Source organism: Trachymyrmex septentrionalis, unplaced genomic scaffold (genome assembly GCF_001594115.1).
Source record: "Trachymyrmex septentrionalis isolate Tsep2-gDNA-1 unplaced genomic scaffold, Tsep1.0 scaffold6, whole genome shotgun sequence".
Classification (NCBI taxonomy): Eukaryota; Metazoa; Arthropoda; class Insecta; order Hymenoptera; family Formicidae; genus Trachymyrmex; species Trachymyrmex septentrionalis.
Genome location: NW_017305778.1, coordinates 1,320,374 through 1,341,916, shown reverse-complemented (window position 1 = coordinate 1,341,916; position 21,543 = coordinate 1,320,374). Strand labels below are relative to the sequence as shown.

Here is a 21,543-nt window from a genome sequence, read left to right as displayed (position 1 = left end):
ATTTTTGCGTTTAACTTCAATCTGTGCTCCTGCAAAAACTACTTGTTAGACGTAATTTTACAAAAGAAAAAAGTTGTTTCTTTTAGCATAAAGTATCATATCCTGTACTTCGAATTCGGATCACCCTGTATAACGACAAATTATCTGATTAAAATGCATTGAATAATACTGTCACTTAGTATTTTTGTTATTTACAAAGCAGAAAAATATATTTCACAAAAGCAACTACATTTTTTATTACATAAAATGAAATATATTTCGCTGCTGTTAAAAAATTCTTCTAATGCTGCTACAAAATAAAATTTTGCTGAAGGCTAAATTTTTTTCCTGGAAGGGGTGTAATTCTAATTAGAAAAAAATGAAAAGTAAATTAAATCCAGATGAAAGTTAATTTATATTTACTTATAGATATATATAAGTCCAAATAACTGTAAATCATCTCTATTATTATATATATGATATCAATATTATAATAATAAAATAATTATTATACAGTAAATTTTGTACGAATTTTATCCGATATTAATTTCGATTATTATATATAATTTTATTCAATTATTGATTCGTAAAAAAATATAGGTAGCTTTTTAAAATAATGCTTAGGATATGGTAAAGTTACAAATTGTACACACGAGACGTCGGTATGCAAGCAGAACCGTTGACAGATCAACCGTACTCCACCCCCTCGCTCGACATCGTTACGGTAATCTTCGGGAGAGCGGTTCGCCGGAAATTAAATAAGAGAGCAAGTCTAGACACATCGTCTTCCGACGCGTTATATCGCGCGGTTAAATGCATCGCGGAAAAGTTGATAGCGTTTACCATTTTTTTCAAGAACTGCGTCAAAGTGGTGAGAAATTGATGAGCGACTCACTTGCGTGACTGAAACGTAAACATGTAATTTCGTTATCACCTGTGAGGCGAGATAAGAGTATATCTTCGCTTTTTTTTCTTTCGAGGTCATTTAAAGGAAATTTTCTGAGATACGTATATCATCAAGTGCTATTGTGAGTTATTATAACTCTCTGTCTACAATTTGTTTTTTTTTATTGTTTATTTACTGTTTTGGGCTTATACTGTTTGGCTTTTAAAAAATGCTGAAAAATTTAAGGTTACTTTTCAATATTTCTATTACCAAATAGATATTACAATATTTTAAAAGGAAGAAACTGAACTTTATTCTTTTTTATTTGCGAGAAATTTGAAAGTAAAATTTTGTACACTGAGAAAAAATCTGGTAATAGCTATCAAATGTTGAATAAAATAATTTCAATCAAATGCTCGGTCAAGAGATTGTATCCGAGAAAACATAGGATAATTTCAGAAATTTTTTGCTGTTAAATAATAAAATAAGTAGAAATTTGGTTCGAAGGTCTTTAATATGTTTATTTAATTTTTTTGCTTCAAGATAACGGCTGCTGGGAGTTCTAGAAATGAAACTGCTTCTACTTATTTTTAACTAAGTTAATAATAAGTAAGTTAACTAAGTTAATAAAGTTTAATAAGTAGAATTCTAACTTATTATTAACTCTCTAAGAATGAAAAAATTACTCTGTTTCCAGTTTCGTTCATTCAGATGTAACTCCTTATTTGTAACCAAAAACAATTTCATTTTTTTAAATATTTAGTAATTATCATCAAATGATTGGTTATATTATTATGTTTAGTAATATTTACTAAATAGAAAAGTAAAATTATTTTGGTTATACATATATAAACGAATACTTAATTGAAATTATTTCACTCAACATTTGATAGCTATATTATCACATTGGAAAAAGAGTTTCTGATTGTATTAATTGGAATTCTGGTTGAAAAACGAATCGGAATTTTCTGGTTAAATCCACTATAATTCTAGTTGAGATAACCAAATTCTTGATATGATCAGAAATCTTCGGATTCTTTCATTTTTAATTCGAAATTTTTCTCAGTGCACTTTTTTTCAATGTGCCAAAAAAAAATCCACATTAGCAGATGGAAGAATAGAATCTATTTTGTATATTATCAATATAGATTAACACTTTAATCTCGATTTCTCCAATTTTTCAACTTCAATTCACTTCATCTTTTTCTGGTTTTAAGAAATAGAGAAAGGTGAAGAGTGATTTGAACCGTTAATGTTAATCTAACAGTGATAAAAATGGGCATAAATTGGGCGATCATTATTTCATCGATTTCGCGAACAGCAGATAATCGCCTTTCCAACAGCAAAAAGAATCATGACTAATTGCGAATTTGTTAATCAATATTAATGAGCATTACATCACCCCAAGATGATAAATAAACGCGGACATTTCACGGATGAACGTGATGTATTTCCCGTTAGCGATTGACGCATCAGATACTTTCGAAAGTTTTAGTTAAATTATGTTGAAAACGAGAGTTGATATTTATCATCGCAAAAAGATTTCTACTTTGGGAATCTATTAAGTGCTTCTTGAATGTCAAAGCGATCATGTATCATAATATACGCTCACATACGCTCACGTAATATCACTCATGATAATTTATGAAGTTTATAAATAGCGCGATCGGTGGGTCAAACTTCAAAGTTTACTTCTCGTCGGTTTTCAACGCGGAACAGAGTTCCGCACTATGATAAACTTACCTACGATATAAAGTCTAATCAATCGCAGAAACGAGCATAAGGCATATAAACCAGTCGAGCTGTGAGTCAGTTTTATTCTCGCAGTCGTCGGTGATAGATCGAACCATGTCGTCAGAGATATTAACCGGTATCTTGGGCAAGCGTTACAAACTCCAATCTAGTGAAAAGTTTGACGAATACATGAAAGCTTTAGGTGAGACGAGCACGTAAAACCGGTTTTCGAAGAAAAAATCGATCCCTGGTCTATTGACATAGATCGACAAATGCATGTGACATAGATCGGCAAATGCGTGTATTTATGTATTTTTTCTTTGCATAGTCTTTACGAGGAATTGCTTTCTTTGAAAGAATATCAAGAACTCGATGGTCGACCTTTTATCGGTAGGAAACGAAGTGCTTCCTGGGAGATAAGCTTTGAAAAATTTTATCAGCTGGCAGATAAATATTCATTTTGCCATTTAACTTCGAGTGGAGTTTAATAGACATGTAATTTAAAAGTTATCCTGATCGAGCCATTCCTAATCGCTATATGATTTTATCTTTATATTTGTTTAAGCTACTTATGTTCAATCTATTAGTAAATTTAAATAGCAACTCATGAACTTGCAAGCATATAGAGAAAGAGCACATTCCAAGCCAGAAGTTTGGAAAGACTTCTTAAAAGTTGATATTTTTGAATGTTTTATACCTTATAACTTTGTACAATTCTAGTAGTCAGTATAACATTTGTATGGATAAAATAATTTCAGATGAACAAAAAAATATAAGTGCCTAATATTTTTTTACTAAGGCTTCCAAAAGTCAATGCTTAAACTCCCATTTAAAAATTTCAATTTTTAAGAAACCAATTTCCAATTTTTTGGCCTAGAATAGATGTCTTGAATTTTTTCTCTTTTAATGATAGCTCGCAATTAGATTGCGAAGTGTGAACGCTTTCGCGAGAATAATTATTAAATTAAATAATTATTAATATTCCGCGATGAGCCATCTATATAAATACATCCGATAGATTAGGATTTCATAGAACTGATGAGAAGTGTACGTGATTTTAAAGCAGCTTATGCTCTTCTTTCAGGCGTGGGTATGGTGACGCGCAAAATGGGTAGCAGCGTCAGTCCCGTCGTCGAATTGACGGAGAAAGACGGAGTGTACACTCTGAAGACATCCAGCGCTTTCAAAAATACCGAAATAAAGTTCAAACTTGATGAAGAGTTTGACGAGGAGACCGTAGACGGCAGGAAGGTGAAGAGCATCTGTACTCTGGAGGGTAACAAACTCGTACAGGTGCAAAAAGGCGAGAAGGGTACTACGATCGAGAGGGAATTCGGGCCTACGGAGATGAAGGCGGTAAGAGATTTTAGAAGATTATTAGAATTAATTTTTTTTCACGAACAATGCACGCGTCACTTGCAATAGAGATGATTAAAATAAAATATTTATATGATTTATATGTTATAATGGATTCAAAAAGTAGGAGAAATATCTTTTGAAAAAATCTTATTTTTAGAGAGTAAATATTAATTAATAATTAGCAATTTATTAACAAAGAATAAATAGATTGTATATTTCTCAAAATTATTTCACCTAAAATTATGTGTGCAATAATTAAAATATATCTCAGTAATAAGTGAAAATGAAATATGATATTATTTGGATACCAAAAATATTCATACAGTCGAGACTTTAAGTTCTAAATTATTTTTGTAAAATTCTTTTTGTTTATATTAGATTAAAACGTACTTATTGTTGATAAGTTGCTAATTAATGTCTATTTTCTACAAATATAAGATTTTTTTAATGAGAATCTTACATATGAATACTTTTTGGATTCACTGCAAATATAATTTATAAATGTTATTATGTTTCTTGGAGCAAATATATATATATTTTTTACAAGTTTTATTAATAAATAGTTTAATTCATTCGCGACGCGATTAAGTCGATTTTGTGTCAATATTTTGTCCATAAATCAATATATCTTTTCGATTAAACTACGTCGCTATTTATTATTAACGCTATTAAAAGTTAGCAGCAAGGTAATGTTGACCTTCAGTCGCGTAAACACTAAGCAAAAAATATTTCATGTTTCCTTATACTTGTCTTATGTGATAAATGCGCGAGATCCGGTTATGGACTAATAAACTAGTGTCTGTTTCTTGAGAATGCTTATGGAAACATCATTAATACTTGTATATACGTCGAATTTACAGTAATACTCTAGAGAAAATTGTTTTTAGAATTTTTTATATAATTTTTTAGGATTTCTATATAAATTTCAAAATTTTTCAAAATTTTTGTATATCTTTTTAAAAAATTTCTTTACTTACTTTTTATATATAAAACGAAACAGAAATATCAAAAAAATTTACACCTTTTCTAAATGCATATAAATTCTGACATATATTAAGATTCTATCATTTCCGAAAAACATTTATAGTTTGAAGAAATTTAAGGTATTTATTAGAAATTGTTATCAATTTAAAATATAAAGAATTCTTATATGAAAAATATTATGATATTTTGAGAATTTTTTTCAAGATTTTAAACGTACATATATTTTAATTGCATTAACAATTACGAAAATAGGTATCCTGAGAAGAATTGTTTTCTCTCTTATGATTATATTTTTTCTTTAAATCGAGAGCAATTTTCATTATTTTCACGTGCGGCACTTTAAAAACCTTACTCAACTTGCGAACTCGAATGATATGTAATAGAACATGAGTTATAAGAATGATGATATGCAACAAAACACGAGTTATGGGAATGACGTGGTTAATCGTGGTGGAAAATGCATTTGTCACTCGTGTGCGTGCATCCTTCCTCTCTGAACAACTTGAACTTTGATTCGTGTCACAGTGATGCGGGCGCAGGAGTTGCTAATTAAAGTACAAAAGCTATACGTGGAGGAACGTGACGAGGGAGCGTTGCACGAGCGGCTAATGTTATAATGATTCGTCAAATGTCCGGCCAATTATCGCGTGCGCTCCTCCTGTTCGTGACACGCACAATTCTACAGTACCGAGCTCCGAAACGGTGCCAATAAAGATCCATTGATCCGTCTGGCGATACGTGTTAATACCGTGAGACACCGGCACGGGGATAATTCCCACTCTTTCGCTCTTCTACTTACAGAAACTAACTGCTATTAATAATTCCAAGAGATTACCGTTACGCCGGAGAGCTCTATCATCGTCAAATATTAACTGGCGTTATATGCTATTTCTGTTGTAGATCATGAAGGTCGATGACATAGTCTGCACAAGGGTATACAAACTTCAGGAATAAGGAGGCTAGTACCAAAGCTGAAGGCGGCGCGTGCACAACTCCACACAGGTGCTTCAAAAGTAGCTTCTAAAAACGTGTAAATTATTGTTTGAAATCCTCGCTTGAGCGTGAATAAGATACAGTTACAGAATGTAGTATATCTAAAAAACATCTTTTAGATATATACGTCTAAGAGATACCTAAAAGATGTCTTTTAGACATGTCTGGGTATATCACGCTGATATTGGATTGTATGTATAAGCTAATTGTAACTCGTGTTGAAATGTAACTTAAAGAGATTATAGAACTTACATTTTTTACGGAGTTAAAACTCACATATTTACATGCGTTGGTAAAAAGGATGTATCGAATGATAATCGAAGTATAAATTGATCCATCTGTTGTGCACATTTTCTATTTATGTATAGCGTATTACATAATAAAATATGTAATACCGTCAGCGAATTATGTTCCACGTACAGCAATCGCTGTATTACCTATTCTATGAATTTTTGCTTTTTTCTACAAATAATAATAATGTCTAATGAAAATATACATGTGTTTTTATTCAAAAATTTCCTGACTGCTAACTTCTATTAAATATATTATATATGATATATATGAAATAAGATACTTCTTATTTAAAAAGCAAATCTAAAATATTAAACATATTTTTAAAAATAAAAAAAAGTATCAATGAAAATATGTAGAAAAAATATTTAAGTATTTATTAAAGTAATTTTTATACTTGGGCATTTTATATTTGGGCATCTGAATATATTTTATTTTTGATTAATATGTTTATATCACCACTGTTGATCATTCCAAATTTCCAATCAATGGAGAGATCTGTAAACGAAATATAAGAAATTTTTATCGTATATATCAGATATTATATTAATGTATTACAAAATATAAGATTATACAAAATACAGTTATGAAAACTACTTAGTACTAAATTAATATTACGATGATAATCTGATTGTTTATATTTGATTGTTCAATTATAAAAAATCTTACGTAATATTCCATGTAACATGTGTTTCCATCTTCGGTTTTAATCATGTATTGAAAACACAATAGACCGGCGTCATTAGTTCTTAGGGAAATCTTATTCGCACATGATAACGCTTTCATTGCCAGTATAATATGCTCTAATTTAAAAGTGGATGTAACCGTTTTCGTACATTGAAATGTGTCTATTAAATCATCATCATCATGTGGTAAGTCGATGTCGCAAACGCTGCCTATACCTTGCAAACTAATTCTGAAAAAGGGTTCTTCCGGCGATAAATGTAACTAAAACATGAAAGTGTCATATTTCAAAGAGACGTTGGAGCCAAAAATAAATTTCTAGGTATTTTAAAGCTCGAGTTGAAATCGCTCATTATACCTCGAGTAGTCGACTGGTTGGATCTAATTCAGCCATGATAGACTTCAATAATTTTGTTTGCAATACTACTTTATTTACAACGTTTTCTGTATCAAGATGGAAATCTAACAATTCCTTTACTTCTAAAGTTTTTAACGAGCAGTCTGTTATGATCCCATTTTCTTCAATGATAATAGTTAGAGGATAGCCTGTACCCTACAATGAATAATTATGATATCAATATTGTTACAGCAATAAAAAAATGATATCGTTGCTTTAATGTTACGATTAAATAGTGTGACATGCATTTTGAATGCATGTGTGACTTGCATTTTGAATTGTATTTTTTTTTTCAAAAAAGAAAATTTAAAAATAATCAACAAACTATGAATAAACACCTGTGAACGGAAATCTATGCAGTTATCATCTTGAAAGTCCCCATACATTTATAAATAAAAGTTTATTTACCCAGGAAAATTTGGGAAATTTTCTAAAAATAAGAAAATAGATTGTTTGAACGCTTTATAAAAAAACTCATTTTATTTCTAATGAACGTTAGATTTCAAAACTAATGATGTATTTACATTTAACACATGTGGGACTATTAAATGACTGTAACAATACTACCAGGGAGATCCCCATAAATATATGGGATATCCTATTTAAAATTAATAAAACACCGAAATATATCGAAAACTGAACCCGTTAGACAAAAATATTTCAGATCAAAGTTGTAACGGGAACAGATCAATGTTCGAAATAAATTGATTTTTTTAAGATTACATGAAAGTCACCTCCATTTTTTGGAATTCTAAATTTTTTATGTAATATGACTTCTTTAATTATTCTTGAGGTTTTATAGGTGTCCGTTCACGGCTAAAATTGGCCATTTTTAAACTCGCTCCTTTAGTATAAATTTTTCCTTTTCAGTTGAATTTCTTGCATTGTTCAATTTTTCTCTTTTTCTTTCTACATTAAAAAAAAGACAAAATGAATAATAAAAGCTAAAAAAAGCAGGCTTTATAACTCAGAAAAATGTAAGAATTTATTAATGTTTTTTGTTTCGGCCTTTAAAAATAGATGAGAATTATCCTGGTTTTATACTGAAATGACACATTTTTCGTTTACTTTGTAAAATATTTGCATTGTAACGGAATCTTCTTGTGAAGTAGGCCAGAACATACAAAGACAATCCACTAATATGTTCAGATTTAATGAAAACGTCACATCTTCTTTTAATTCAAATTCATCAAAAACTGTAGATGGGATATATGCACTGGCCTGTATACATTTTGCATCCTCAACTGTGATTTTCAATCCATTTTCACTACCGAGGCAAGTAGCTATCTAAATAATAACCATACATTATACCATTTTTATCATTATAGAAAAACACAAATATATTTTAACATAAGTACACATCCTGTAAGTACCTCTTTAAAGTTGATAGCTTTTAATAATTCTATTATAATTTCTAGATTTTTCAATCCCACTTTTGCAAGTAAAACGTAATCTTCTATATTAGAGGGTGTCATATTTGTTTGAAACCTGATATAACAATAAATTATCGAACTGCTTTTGTGTTAGTTGTTGATGTAACAGCTTCTCAATGTCAATACTGGCTAGCCAAGTTGCCAAAACATGTTTACATGTAAAAGCAGACCGATCTGTTAGTACCTGATGTCTGTAATATTGTAAGAGCTTTTATAAGAACTTTTCATGATATCTTGTATTATATGTGCAAGAGATATTTCCTCTTATACATGTAAAATTTCAAAAAAACATAATTGCTCTATCTTTTGAACAGATAATTTATTTATATAGAATATTATACCTGAAAGCAGCACAAGTACAATAATTTATTTCTGGAAAAAGTGTGTACAATGCTCCAGAATGTCCTTTAACTTGCATTAACCAGATGGCCTCATTAGCACTTTTGCATGACTCTGTTATAATCGTATTAGATGTAGAAATTTGTGTCACTCGTTGTTGCTCGTACAAATCTAAGGCTCTTTCAAATACTCCATCAAACAGCTTGTGTAGTTTCAATAGATTTTGATCGGAGACTGAAAGTATTTATCACTTTATTGCCGAATAGATTATAAATACGTATACTTAATAAGTTTTTATTTCATTTGAAAATTATTAAATACTATTAATAATTTTTCAAAAATAAGGAAAAAAATTTAAGAAAATAAAAAGTAAAAAATCAGAATTAATTAAGAAAATTAATGCTTTTATTTTAACACACTTTTATGGCCATATGTAATCTTTATCTCAAATAAAATTAAAAAAACGGCAAAAATAAAGAAAATTTGTTATGTATTTATTAGTTACAGATTTTGTCTATTTAATTTTAAATCTCTTTCCTGGTGGAAAAAATTTGTCAGATTCCGAAAAATACAAAAATGACAAATTCTAACAAATTTAAACAGTATTATCGAAATTTGATGGAAAGTATCTCACTTTATGTGTAATTATCCGAATTTGTATATTTCGACAATTTTCGGAAATATTTTGAACGATTTCGGACACATTCGGACAAATTTTTCCACCAGGATTTTCATTATTCTTTTGGTTTTTATTTCTTTTGGTATTTATATTCGTGATAATTTTTGAGAGAACATAGTAAGCTTAGAACTCGTGCATACGCTTTCTTTTCATGTATAAATTGAAGAAAAGAATAAGAAACAGATTTGTATCAAGTTATTAAACGGCGTGATGTGTTACATACATTTTTTCTCTCTCTCAAAATCATCGGCTACTTCCTTCAGTATGTTATCCACGAAATCTACATATTTTTGATCGTACACAGTAGGCGGTTGAGAGCCGGTATTTATTACCTGTTGATACGAATTCATGTAGTAAATTGAGGTTATAGTTCCGTATTTGAATCTTTCCCGAGATCAAAATACTCATTCGTTGTCGTATCTTCTATCCCATGTGCTTTTAAAACGCGATTCGAACTTGACTCGTCTTTATCAAATCACAAATAAATGGAATATCATCTGACAATCGCAAAGAAATCTGTTAACTGCTGTCAATTGGATGATTACTTTGATTATATAACTATGAATTAGTTACTCCTGCTCTTCCTATCTTTTCCGTAAGATAAACAAAAAGACTCGCATAGCAAACATCACGCATGCCCCCGCCAGTGAAATGGCAAAAAATCGAAACACGAAGTCACGTTACGATGATAAAACAGAAAGAAAGGGAGAAATGGAATGTGACGTATGTTATATTTTATTAGGTTTACCACCGACGAGATACTATTAAAAACTGTCAACCCTAGGCAAATTTTCGGCGATATAAAAAGGGCCCCAAGGGCCCGAAGGTAATGATAAATTGAAGAATGCTGACATTATCGACAATTGATATAAATTTGCTCATATATTAAATATGTTACATTAATATTTGGCTCATACATTATTATTAAATTCATGATTTTTTATTACATAAATGTTTCATAAATAAATATGCATACTTGTAAAGCTATAATATCCTATATATTGCAGAAAAATTACAATTTTTTCTCTGCAGTTATCATCTCTGTTAATAATCAAACTTTGATGATAACACTGAAATTATAATTTTAAAGAAAAATCGAGTATTATTGAATTCTAAATGCATAAACACGTCTACTAAACTAATAAGTCATAAAATTAGTACAATATTATCAGTTTTTAACTCTTGATTACTTCAATATTCACAAGAACGCAAACGTAAAGATGTCGGTCTTTGATAGTATCTCGTCGGTGAGTTTAGTAAAGTGCAGAATCAAAATAAAATATGCATGTATAAATTTAATACGCAATAGTAAAATATAGATAACAAGTGTTAATAAACATATATATATTATTTAATAGCTGTATAAATATAATTGTAATGTTCAATAGCTATATAAATAATGTAAATATAAATATTTGACTAAAAATAAATCTAAATTAAAAAAATCTTTAAGTCAATAACGTTTTAATTTCAAATGTTTTGAATATGATAAAATTAGAATAAATTTTTTAATATAAACATTATATAATATAAAGAACAAATTTTTAATTTAAAAATAAACCTGAAAATTACGAAATTGATTATTAAACCGATAAAATTCAATGCCATATACGTATTTTTAACGATTCGAACGATTCGTTGCTGAATCTCATCTCAAAGCATGCAGAAATGAGCAATTCAAATGAAAAATGTAAGATTCGAATGGGATAATTTTCTCTCACATCAATAAACATATCTCTTTGTATTTTGTAAATTATTAGAATCATATTTTTTATATAATTTATTATTTCAAAATTAAGTACTTAAAAACATGGCAGATTAATCAAAAGTGACTATTTCGTGTTCCAGAATCTTATTAAAAGATCTCTGGATTAAATTGTTAGGATCACTTTCAGAACGCTTTGCGCGCTCTATCGTCCTTTACTTTCTCTCATAACACAAGCTCACATATAAATATCAGCGTGAGCATTAATATCCGACTGTGTCCTTTTTTTGTGTGTTTTAAGTGTGACTAAATTCGAAAGAGTAAGAATTACAATAGCTCTAAAATATTTTTAATTTTTCTGACTTTAATCAGGAAATTTGGGAAACATGTTTCGACTTTTCGTGGGGATCGTAATACTTTCCGTGCTAATCAACGCGGAACTGCGAAGGTGAACACATATAAACGATTCCAAATAAATACCTCAATGATTAGAACAAATCTGTAGAAAAATGTCAAACACATGTCAAAGTGAAGCAAGTAGAGAAATGCTTTTAAGAATCTTATTAGGGTTTACACTTTCAATTTTTTTATCATGAAAGAAGAAATTCTGATTTAAAATAAGTAAACAGCATGTAATGCGTAAATAGATAAATGCAAGTAATATTTATTTCTTAATACCAAAATGTTGAGGTTTCAATAATTTTTAAAAATAAGAAGTGTTTTAAGATCATGAATTAATTTATCCGAAATTTGTGTATGTTGTATAACATTCGTATATTCGTATATATGTGTACATGTGAGACATATACAATATAATATTGAATTTATTTGTTGCTTCAAGAATTCCGTCATATAAGATAAACTTCACTCGAAGGTTGTTTTTCAGCGATCGTCGACAGAATTCAACTAAACATGCTGGAGTTATAACGCTACCTTTGCATTATGATGGAAATAATGCATATTATGGCATTATCACAATTGGAACTCCACCACAAAAGCTTAATGTACTTATCGACATTACTTTCCCAAATTTCTGGGTACCATCAAGAAAATGCAGTTCTAATATTTGTTGTAAGTTAAAATATATCATAATACATAGTTGAAAAACTTCATAAAAGTAACACGTTACTAAAATGACTTCAAAAAGTAATGCGTTATTGTTATCGTTACTTGGAAAGTAAAGTTACTTTTTTCGTTACTTTTTTATAACATTAAAGTAAGATTAGATTTAAAAATTAAATTATTTAACAATATTAAATGTAAAAATCAATATTAAAACTTAAAATTCTAAAGCCTTATAATAAATTTTTTTTATATTAAACTTATATCTAATGAATCTTTGATAATTCCCAATATTAATATTTCTATTTTTTTTAATATTAATTTAATATTGCTTTAATATACGATTTTTCTTATAGCGTTACATAATAGATACGATCACACTAAATCCAGCACATATATATCAAATAATGAATCTTTCAGTATTATATATGAAAATAAGGATAACATAACGGGATACTTCTCTACTGATGTAGTAAATGTGAGTCATCGTTAAGCAAACAGTTATATTTAGCTTCAATTTTAGTGTAAAAATATACTACAATCACATTAATTTTTTATAGATTGCTGGAACTACAGTTTCAAATCAAACATTCGGAGAAGTATATGCAATCGAAATGATTCGATTCGACAATGTAGAATTCGATGGTATCTTGGGAATGGGTTTCTCCTCAATACACAGATTTTCCCAAATGTCTCTTGTTTTTAAAAATATGGTTGAACTAGGACTGTTGTCACGACCTGTTTTTGGCTTCTATTTAAAACGGCATGTATTTTTCCGTATGTGCCCCTTTTCCAAAATTATTTTTCATAAACGATTTATCCCCTCATATTAGAAAATTTGCCTTTCTATATTATAAAAATATTGTGTTTTCATATTAAAAAATACAAAATCTATACAGGAATCCCTCCAAACCGAATAATAAACTGATATTGGGTGGCTTAGCTGGTAGAAAGCTTTACAAAGGCAAATTAACGTACGTTGACGTGATCCGTGAAACAGTCTGGAAATTTACTGTAGACCAGTACGTAATTATTTTTTAAATTATATGCATGTTAGCTACAAATTATGTCAACTAATCGTTAATAACGCCGTAGAATTGAAATAGAAGATGCAGTTTTATGCATGGATGGCTGTCAAGCTGTTTTCGATACGCTCACGCTCAAGATAACTGGACCGTCACCAGATATTGCAAATATTCATAGACTAATCGGGGCTACTTATAGTGAGGGAGAAATGATTGTAAATAATGACACTTATTGCAATAGCAGCTATTTTTTAACAATAATATATACATTACTAAAATATATTAGATAATATTTGATATATTATTGATTATACACTAATATGGTTTATTAACATCAAATTTTGTTTAAAGGTGGACTGCGAAAAGATTTCTAATTTGCCCTACATCTATTTCTTCTTAGGTGGTAAACTATTCGAACTCAAAGGTGAAGATTATATTATTAAGGTATTTATCGTCAAATAACGTTTCAAAATGTTTTAGAGTAGAAATATCATGTCGCAATCAATTTGTTATAGCTCAAACAAATCAATAAGCCAAAGTGTATAAGCGCTTTTAAGAGTGAGAATATGGAAGCAATGTGGATTTTCGGTAATGTATTTCTTCATCGTTACTATGTCGAGTTTGACATGGAAAGTTACCGAGTGGGATTTGCTCCTGCAATATAAATGTTACTTTCTCAAGAAATTACTGTTAAAAGTTAAATCTAAATGACAATTCTAAGCGTTGGATCAAATTTTTTTAAAACGTTGATTCTAGATTTTTATTCTTATTGCTTTGTAATTTCATTTACGAGTATCTAAGTAATATGTTCTTAGATAAATACATATGTCACATTTTAGAAATTCAGGACAAAGATGTACGATATTATTTTTATCTACCTGCACTTCGATAAGGGAATGTCTGCGTTAAACATTGCGCTGTTTGTTCCACCAATTAAAATCTCAAAGTCAGCGCGACAACCGTCTAACCGTTGAAATATTAACGTATATTACGAAATAAGTAAAATAATCTATTCGTTGCATTTTTTTTAAATAGACTTTGTTGATTTATTTCTTAGATTCGTTACGCGCACATGATTTACATATTTTAATCTAATGATTTAGATATTTCAATTGTGTAGATATTTCAATAATAAACGATGATCAGTTTATAATAACTTTATTTTACACAAAATTTGCGCAGTGTACATAATATTATATAAAAAAAAAAAATGACACCTTGCTTTTGTTACTTTTGAATTATTCTGTTTGAAAAATATGATATTAATCGTGCTTTGTATAAAACAATGACTGCGTTCAGCAGGAAAAATTAATCAGTTAGCGCTTAGTGAATGATAATGTAGTCCAAACCGATCGACTTTATGTCAAAAATGAAAAAAACATGGAAAATTACAGTTACTGACTTTTTATTACTGACTTTTAACGTCGACTCGTAATAATGATTGCTTTATATACGAGTTTTATACTTCGTATCTATAAAACAATCTTGATTTGGACTAGAGTCTAGAGATTACATGAATAACCAATATTGAGTACTTAGAATTAGGTTTAGACATTTTACTTAATACGAAAGATTAGTTAGAAAGTTTGTACGTATGAGTGCGATATTGATGTAATAGCACATAAAGATATGTCGACGTGTCGCATTTTTTATCGGTTAAAACAGCAATCTTATCGAAATTCGAGCTTCATTTTAATATCCCCTTAATGGGATCTTTGAGTTGTCTGTATCATCGACTAAACGTAATAAATTTTGTATAATAATTACTTTTTACCTTTTTTACAGATTTGAAATTTTTTTTCAATATTGAAGTATATGTATTTATACATGTCTGTGAGGTAGAGATTATGTTGAACAAAAAAAATAATTTAAATTAAGATCCTCTTTACCATTTCTTACTCCAATATGGCGCCAGAATTGTCAATATTTACTTGATATAAAAACTTTGCAATCTGTACTTACGAAATTGTGATCCAGACTAATAATTTATATGAATAAATATCGAGTTCTTAGAATTAGATTTAGACATCTAATTAAAACGTTATCGTTATATAAAAATTTATATATGTATATGTATGTGGAGATATTATATTATATAAAGATGTGTCGATGTGTCACATATTTTTTGTAAACGACAATCTCGTTGGAGTTTGAACTTCACTTTAAGATTCTCTTAATGCCGATGTTGGAGAAGTTATAATATATCGACAAAATCCCAAGAGCATTTCGTTCTTACAACAGGTAGATTCTAAAAGAGTACAAGCATCCTCAAAGAGTACAATTTAGTAGAATAACAATTATAAAACAATTATAAAAACGTTTATACAATTTTTTTTAACTTATTGTGGATATTTGAAGTGCCAAGAAAATTATATATTGTATATCACGTGTCGTAATTACTCGAAAAATGGAATATATATTTTGACACAGTTAGACAATACCGATTGTAGCTAATAATGTTCTGTTCTTATTTACATGAATTCACAAGTGAGAGTGGACGTGTTCAGTTTTCAGTCAGATCGTCAAATATACAAATAATATATGGATATATATGTATTTCTGTTCTCTAATTAATTATTTTGAAAATAATGTTTTCTCTTCATTCTTGAGAAACAGCGATTTTCTACATTGACTGCATTTAGCAGAGAAAACTAATTAGTGAGCGCTAAGTCATTCTTTATCATGATTGTGATTCCTATGTTTAGATTCAGCAAAGAACTAAAAGCAAGATCCAATAATATATTGACCTAATTTACATTGAGCACTTGATACGCGTATTATAATTAAAATAATATATTGAAATTAAAATAATGTAATAGAAAGTTATTGGTTAGTATGCATCCCAGCAAACGAGAATGGAATAAAATAAATTGAAATTTTTTTCTATCCGAATGCGTATTTTAAATAGCAAATACTTTTTTTTTTAATTTAATTGGATTCAATTGGATTCAATTAGATTCAATTGGATTAAAAAATTGCATGTTCTATTCAAAATTTTGAATTGAACAGTATTCACAACGCACAAAAAAGCTAATATTATTTTTAGATTGAAAGGCATTCAGATATGCTCCATGCAATTCTTATAAATGAATAAAAATGCATTTAGGATTGAAAAGCATTTATTTTAACATTCGTGAATCAATATTTCTGAAAATCTGAATTCATTTTAATTCATTTCAATCCATTTTCGTTTGCTGGGATATTAAATGTGTAAACGGGATCATTAATTAAATTAATTAACTATTTAAACATTTGCTGCACCGCAGTAATTTTAAAGTAATAGCTCAAGAGATCAAAATGAGCATTTACCAAATAAATATATATGTAAAAATTATCATCGAAAAGAATAATTCAGAAATATATATTTTTATTGCTTCCTAAAACAGAAAGCGTTAATACTGAAGTGGGAAGAAGTTTGTAGAAAATCAGTTTTTATTATGACAAAAAATAAAATCAAATTCAATATATTATATATTGTAAGCAAATAATTAAAAATGAGTCAAATAAAAGAATAATAGCACAGCGTCTAATTCGAATAACTGCGACAACATGGAGGAATATGGTGTCACGTTTTCATTGGCTGTTAGAAATGTATGTGCAAGAGCACACTTGAGTTTCTTCTACCATATGTATGTATGTATATATTGTTTAGTTTAGTTAATAAATCTGTCGCGTTGTTTGCACTTTTTGCACTTAGCATCTTCGTTCTCTTTCTTCAACGCGTGAATATATATATCTATCCTATTTTAAGTGTAAATATTGTTGCAGTTTCAAGCAATTGGTCTGTTCGACTTGCTTACGCTTTTTACACTTAAAATGAGCTAGATATATATTTGGCTCTGAAAAGAGAAAAAGCGAAAATGCTGAGTGTAAACAGTGTAAGCAAGTCAAACAGACCTACCTAATGTGAACAAATCATAGACATATTGCATGCTGTCAGTGCCAGCATCGCAGCCAATACGGTGACAAGATTTTAATCCACCTAGCAATCCAGTAGGAAAACAAGCATCGTGTACCGCCAGCTATGTTTATGGAACCAACCTCTTAATTACATTATCACGTGACCGAATATGTTGGTATCACTGACCATTCGAAAACAGGTTCAGTTTCAATAGAATGTAAGCGTGCTTGAGCCGTTATGGGTGTCACATTCTCTTGAATTCTTGACTTTTCGAGCGAATTGCTCTGTTCTCACATTATTACTGTTGTATGTAGCAGACATTTTCCAAGAAATTAAAATGAACAATCGACGGAGACGTGCTCATAATTTTGAAGATTCCTTAAATAGTTTTCGTAAGTACGATAATGTTTTCTTGCTTTATATTGTGCTTATAGTCAACGTTTATAAGTGAAATCTATTGTAGTTCTACACATAATCCTATTATTTTGATTAAAAATTTTAGGCACTTATTTTTTTCCATTCTTCTAGAATTCTTTTATTTGCTTTGTTACTTATTGGTTACTGGTATTATACACAAGTTTAAAGTCTGTTTTACAATGTGCTTTTTGTTTCCTGTTTCTTGCTTTTTGCTATTATTTACATCTTGTTTTTTTACTTTTTATCCGGTTTTTTGTTTTATATTGCTCGATAAAAGTTAACGAACTTCGAAAGAAACAAGAAATATGTAGCAAGAAATACAATTGTCGATAAAATAGTTACAAAGGAAAAAAAACAAAAGGTAAAAAACAAAACAGGAAACAAAGAGCACATTGTAGAATAGGCTTAAAGGATTCTTGAAACCAAGGATAATTTATAGCAAATACCATAAATTTTTATCTAAAACTTTAAATACTAGTAAGTGCCCAATATTTTTTATCAAGGCTGTATACATTGTATATGTAATTAAATATTGTGTATATACATATGTGGTCTTTAATACCTTTCTATTTTTACATAATATACAGATATACTATATAAAAATGAAAAGGCATCAATGACCACATGTATTTACTGCAAAAAAATGTTCAGTAAAATGTTTAATTTTTAAATCTTTGTTTTTCAGCAAAGATAGTGTAACACAAATGAATTATTTCATCCTCATTTACCATTGGTAAATAATAATAGTATAATAAATTTGTTCTTTTTCCATATCTCAGGAATGAATTTTTTTACAGTTTGTGTTTTGTCTTTTTCTCTCCAATATTAAAAGAAAAAGAAAAAAGATGAATTCTGTAAGAGCTTTAGTCCTAATGTATGGAAAAAAACAGACCTAACAATCGTTATGTTACACTATTCTTGCCAATAAATATTAATGTTTATATAAATCTTATTATATTATAGTTTTATAATATGTTCAAATTTAAATGTATAAAGTTTTGTGGGCATCTTTCATTTAGTGACATAAGTCGACACAATTATTTTATCTTTGTTTGCACTCCATTCTTTGCACATAATAAAGATATAACAATACTAGTCGATTTATTTGACATTAAATAGAAGATACTATATATGAATATGTATGTTTACAGATCAAACAATAAATAAGGATGAATCAAATCAGGTATCAGATGAATTTCATAAACATAGCTGCTCGGAGAATACATCTTGTGTTGAGTCTGTAATTCTAGCCGGTAGTTCAACCAATCAGCAATTTATCTCAGATTCGTGCAATATTGCTGAGGAAAGGTATAATATAGCATATAAAAACAGATATCCTTTGTTGATGGATGATACATTGATTGTATCAGATGGAACATCATATTTGTCAATCAAACCAGACTTGAATAAATGTATAAATTTATTTAATAATGAATACCTGAATAATGAATATGATGGTGCTAAAAAACAATTAAGTCCTACACTCTCTGAAACTAATGTCAGCCAAGACATTAATTTTTGTAATTTAAATAAAAAGTTTATGGGACAACAGGACCTTAATCGTCCACGTTCTATGTCAGCAGAGTCACTGAGAAATATAATACTTAATCGAGAACTTAAAAGATCAAAAAGTTACACTGTGCTTGATAAAGCTTTGAGGAGGGATAGGAATTACAATATTAAAGGTGACCGACTTTCTTCTCCTACTAAAAATACAATGAAAAAAACAAGTCACAAGGAAGTTGAAATAATCGTTCCTTCTTTTGAAGCATTATCATTATCAAAACATTCTGCTTTATTAAACAGAAAAGATGATTCTTCAAAAGAAAATCAGCATGATTCAAATAGCGAAATGAGTTCCAAAGACGAACTTAGTCCTTTTGAGTTAAAAGCATTGCTACAGTCATTGGCAGATCAAAAGTTAGTGAAAGAAACAGCTGTGCAACAACGTTTGCTAAGGCGTTTATCTGTAGATTACCACGACGCACCAAAAGTTTTTACAGAAAATTTACTAACGATAATCGAAGAATCTGTTATAAATAACGATTCTCACGCACAGTCACATTATCCAGAACTCAGTTTATTTAGATTTAACGAAGAACTTCGAAAGATGCGTAAATTTTTAGAGGACGAGACCATCCCTGAATGGCCAGAGTCTCCTGGCATGTCGACACCAATTTGCACGAAAAGAAAAAGCCAAGAGCCTAATGATCTCTTGCGAAAATCTCTAAGTACTTTATCTCCTGATAAAGGCCTACATTTTACAACGTCTGTTTCTTCCCAATGTAATACTAAAAGCCCCAAGAAAGCGTGTTGGCGTATGTCAAAAAATACTTCCTATGTTCCGAAAAATTTATTGAACGATACAAATACGTTTGAAAGCTTAGAAGTGATGTGCAAACAATTATTTCCTGATAATGACTATACTGTCTCAAGGGAGAAGAATCTGTTACAGTCTCCTTTACAAAATATGGCTAATATCTTGCGTACTTGTGAAAACCAAATGGCCTCTTTGGAGAATTCACCTATCATTCACGAGCAGATAAAAAAAGCTGGAACGTGTACTTCGGAGTCAACATATCAACACAATAAATTACCTGAAGAGAGTCTGGAATATAGATTATTACTAAATGAAAAGTACGATAGAATGGATTCGGAGGCAGTACTTGATATACTTAAGCAGCAAACAAAACATGGTAAGCATCAAGAAATAATCGAACCGAACGATTTTGAGAGTACGGTCATGTATGAGATCGCAAAAAAAAGACAGAGGTGTCTCGACACAGCAAAGATAGTGATGGAAATTGATGAAAATTTCACGCCAACGAAAGAAGTTCATCCGAATATCAATGATTCTTCGATTGATGTCGATGATAAATTAATGAAAACTCTCATGAGTGTAAAGAAATATCAGGATGATTTGGAAAAGTACAAATCTTTGCTCAATTTATTTCATCGAACGAGATTGAGCAGTCCTCGCACTCCTTGTGACAGACAAGATGTCCAAGCCGAGAAAACGCCCAAAAAAGATTTTAATACTTGCGCGCTGTCAGTCGTATTAGAGGATGAGCAAACTTCACAAGTACCGAAGCCTTCACCGAGAAAGAAGAGTATTAGTCCTTCGTCGACAAAAAAAGCGGTTGTTACAAAGCCAAGATTATTTATAACTCCTGGAAAGACACCTGTTAACAAGAATTGTAAACCGAAACGCACGTATTTTCCCAGTTTACTACCGAAAATGAATAAACAAAACAAGCATGTAAGTCCTCAAGCGAAGAACATTTATCGACAAATAGGAAATTACGATCACGTAATATCGCCAGTTGGAATGTACATAAAAGGCGCAGAGTCTCATCTGACCAAAAATTTGAAATCTATAACAGATAAAATATTATTAACACCTAAAAAAAAGACCACACAATCGTCCAATTCAAAAATGGAACTTCAGCTATCTCCAAAACCAAAAGAGGTAAATAGCAATAATAAATATATAAATATAATACGCAAGATCTTCTGTAATGTATTAGAAATTTACCTCATTTTACATTATATTTCAGAAGCTGACTGGGACAATAGGAGATGAAAATGTTGCTGATAACATTTTGCATCCAAAAATGCATTACAATTATCCGTCGCATTCATGTGTAGTACGTAATAATTCGTGTATCAAAAATT

At 29.6% G+C, this 21,543-nt stretch overlaps 4 protein-coding genes across 5 annotated transcripts in view; 3 read left to right on the top strand and 1 right to left on the bottom strand.

Annotated features, from left to right (window-relative positions):
- Window positions 1-6,428, top strand: part of LOC108752344 (fatty acid-binding protein, muscle) — a 13,815-nt gene extending 7,387 nt beyond the window's left edge. Inside the window, exons 1-3 of one of the 2 annotated variants that reach the window (XM_018493131.1) lie at window positions 2,663-2,801; window positions 3,684-3,955; window positions 5,843-6,428. In XM_018493131.1, the coding sequence (XP_018348633.1) occupies window positions 2,714-2,801; window positions 3,684-3,955; window positions 5,843-5,896 (414 nt within the window). In that variant the 5' untranslated portion in view covers window positions 2,663-2,713 and the 3' untranslated portion in view covers window positions 5,897-6,428. Of the gene's footprint in view, window positions 1-2,662; window positions 2,802-3,683; window positions 3,956-5,842 lie in introns of those variants that run through there. The other variant, XM_018493132.1, reaches the window with a different exon arrangement.
- A 203-nt stretch (window positions 6,429-6,631) lies between these two features.
- On the bottom strand, window positions 6,632-10,332 carry LOC108752245 (cell cycle checkpoint protein RAD1-like). Its single transcript, XM_018492945.1, has 7 exons — window positions 9,982-10,332; window positions 9,082-9,313; window positions 8,681-8,795; window positions 8,376-8,594; window positions 7,269-7,463; window positions 6,896-7,174; window positions 6,632-6,724 (listed from the first exon to the last, which is right to left on the bottom strand). The coding sequence occupies exons 1-7, from the start codon at window positions 10,106-10,108 to the stop codon at window positions 6,695-6,697; spliced, it is 1,197 nt and encodes a 398-aa protein (XP_018348447.1). The 5' UTR covers window positions 10,109-10,332; the 3' UTR covers window positions 6,632-6,694.
- A 1,517-nt stretch (window positions 10,333-11,849) lies between these two features.
- LOC108752205 (lysosomal aspartic protease-like) lies at window positions 11,850-14,215 on the top strand. Its single transcript, XM_018492882.1, has 8 exons — window positions 11,850-11,911; window positions 12,305-12,534; window positions 12,882-13,003; window positions 13,086-13,288; window positions 13,425-13,547; window positions 13,621-13,765; window positions 13,902-13,994; window positions 14,066-14,215. Exons 1-8 carry the CDS (start codon window positions 11,850-11,852, stop codon window positions 14,213-14,215), a joined length of 1,128 nt encoding a protein of 375 aa, XP_018348384.1.
- Window positions 14,216-17,686: 3,471 nt separating this feature from the next.
- LOC108752204 overlaps window positions 17,687-21,543 on the top strand; it is a 5,063-nt gene continuing 1,206 nt past the window's right edge. Inside the window, exons 1-3 of the mRNA XM_018492880.1 lie at window positions 17,687-17,843; window positions 19,020-21,337; window positions 21,426-21,515. Of these exons, the coding sequence (XP_018348382.1) occupies window positions 17,789-17,843; window positions 19,020-21,337; window positions 21,426-21,515 (2,463 nt within the window). The 5' untranslated portion in view covers window positions 17,687-17,788. The remainder of the gene's footprint in view (window positions 17,844-19,019; window positions 21,338-21,425; window positions 21,516-21,543) is intronic.

Excerpts from the sequence above, each read along its gene's own strand:
- LOC108752245 (XM_018492945.1), bottom strand. The coding sequence starts at position 10,108 with ATGAATTCGTATCAACAGGTAATAAATACCGGCTCTCAACCGCCTACT. Across the intron at positions 9,314-9,981 it reads TTTTGAGAGAGAGAAAAAAT|TCTCCGATCAAAATCTATTG; the intron begins GTATGTAACACA and ends AAATACTTTCAG. Across the intron at positions 8,796-9,081 it reads TGTACTTGTGCTGCTTTCAG|GTTTCAAACAAATATGACAC; the intron begins GTATAATATTCT and ends TTGTTATATCAG.
- LOC108752205 (XM_018492882.1), top strand. The coding sequence starts at position 11,850 with ATGTTTCGACTTTTCGTGGGGATCGTAATACTTTCCGTGCTAATCAAC. Across the intron at positions 11,912-12,304 it reads ATCAACGCGGAACTGCGAAG|AATTCCGTCATATAAGATAA; the intron begins GTGAACACATAT and ends TGTTGCTTCAAG. Across the intron at positions 13,766-13,901 it reads ATAGTGAGGGAGAAATGATT|GTGGACTGCGAAAAGATTTC; the intron begins GTAAATAATGAC and ends TTTTGTTTAAAG.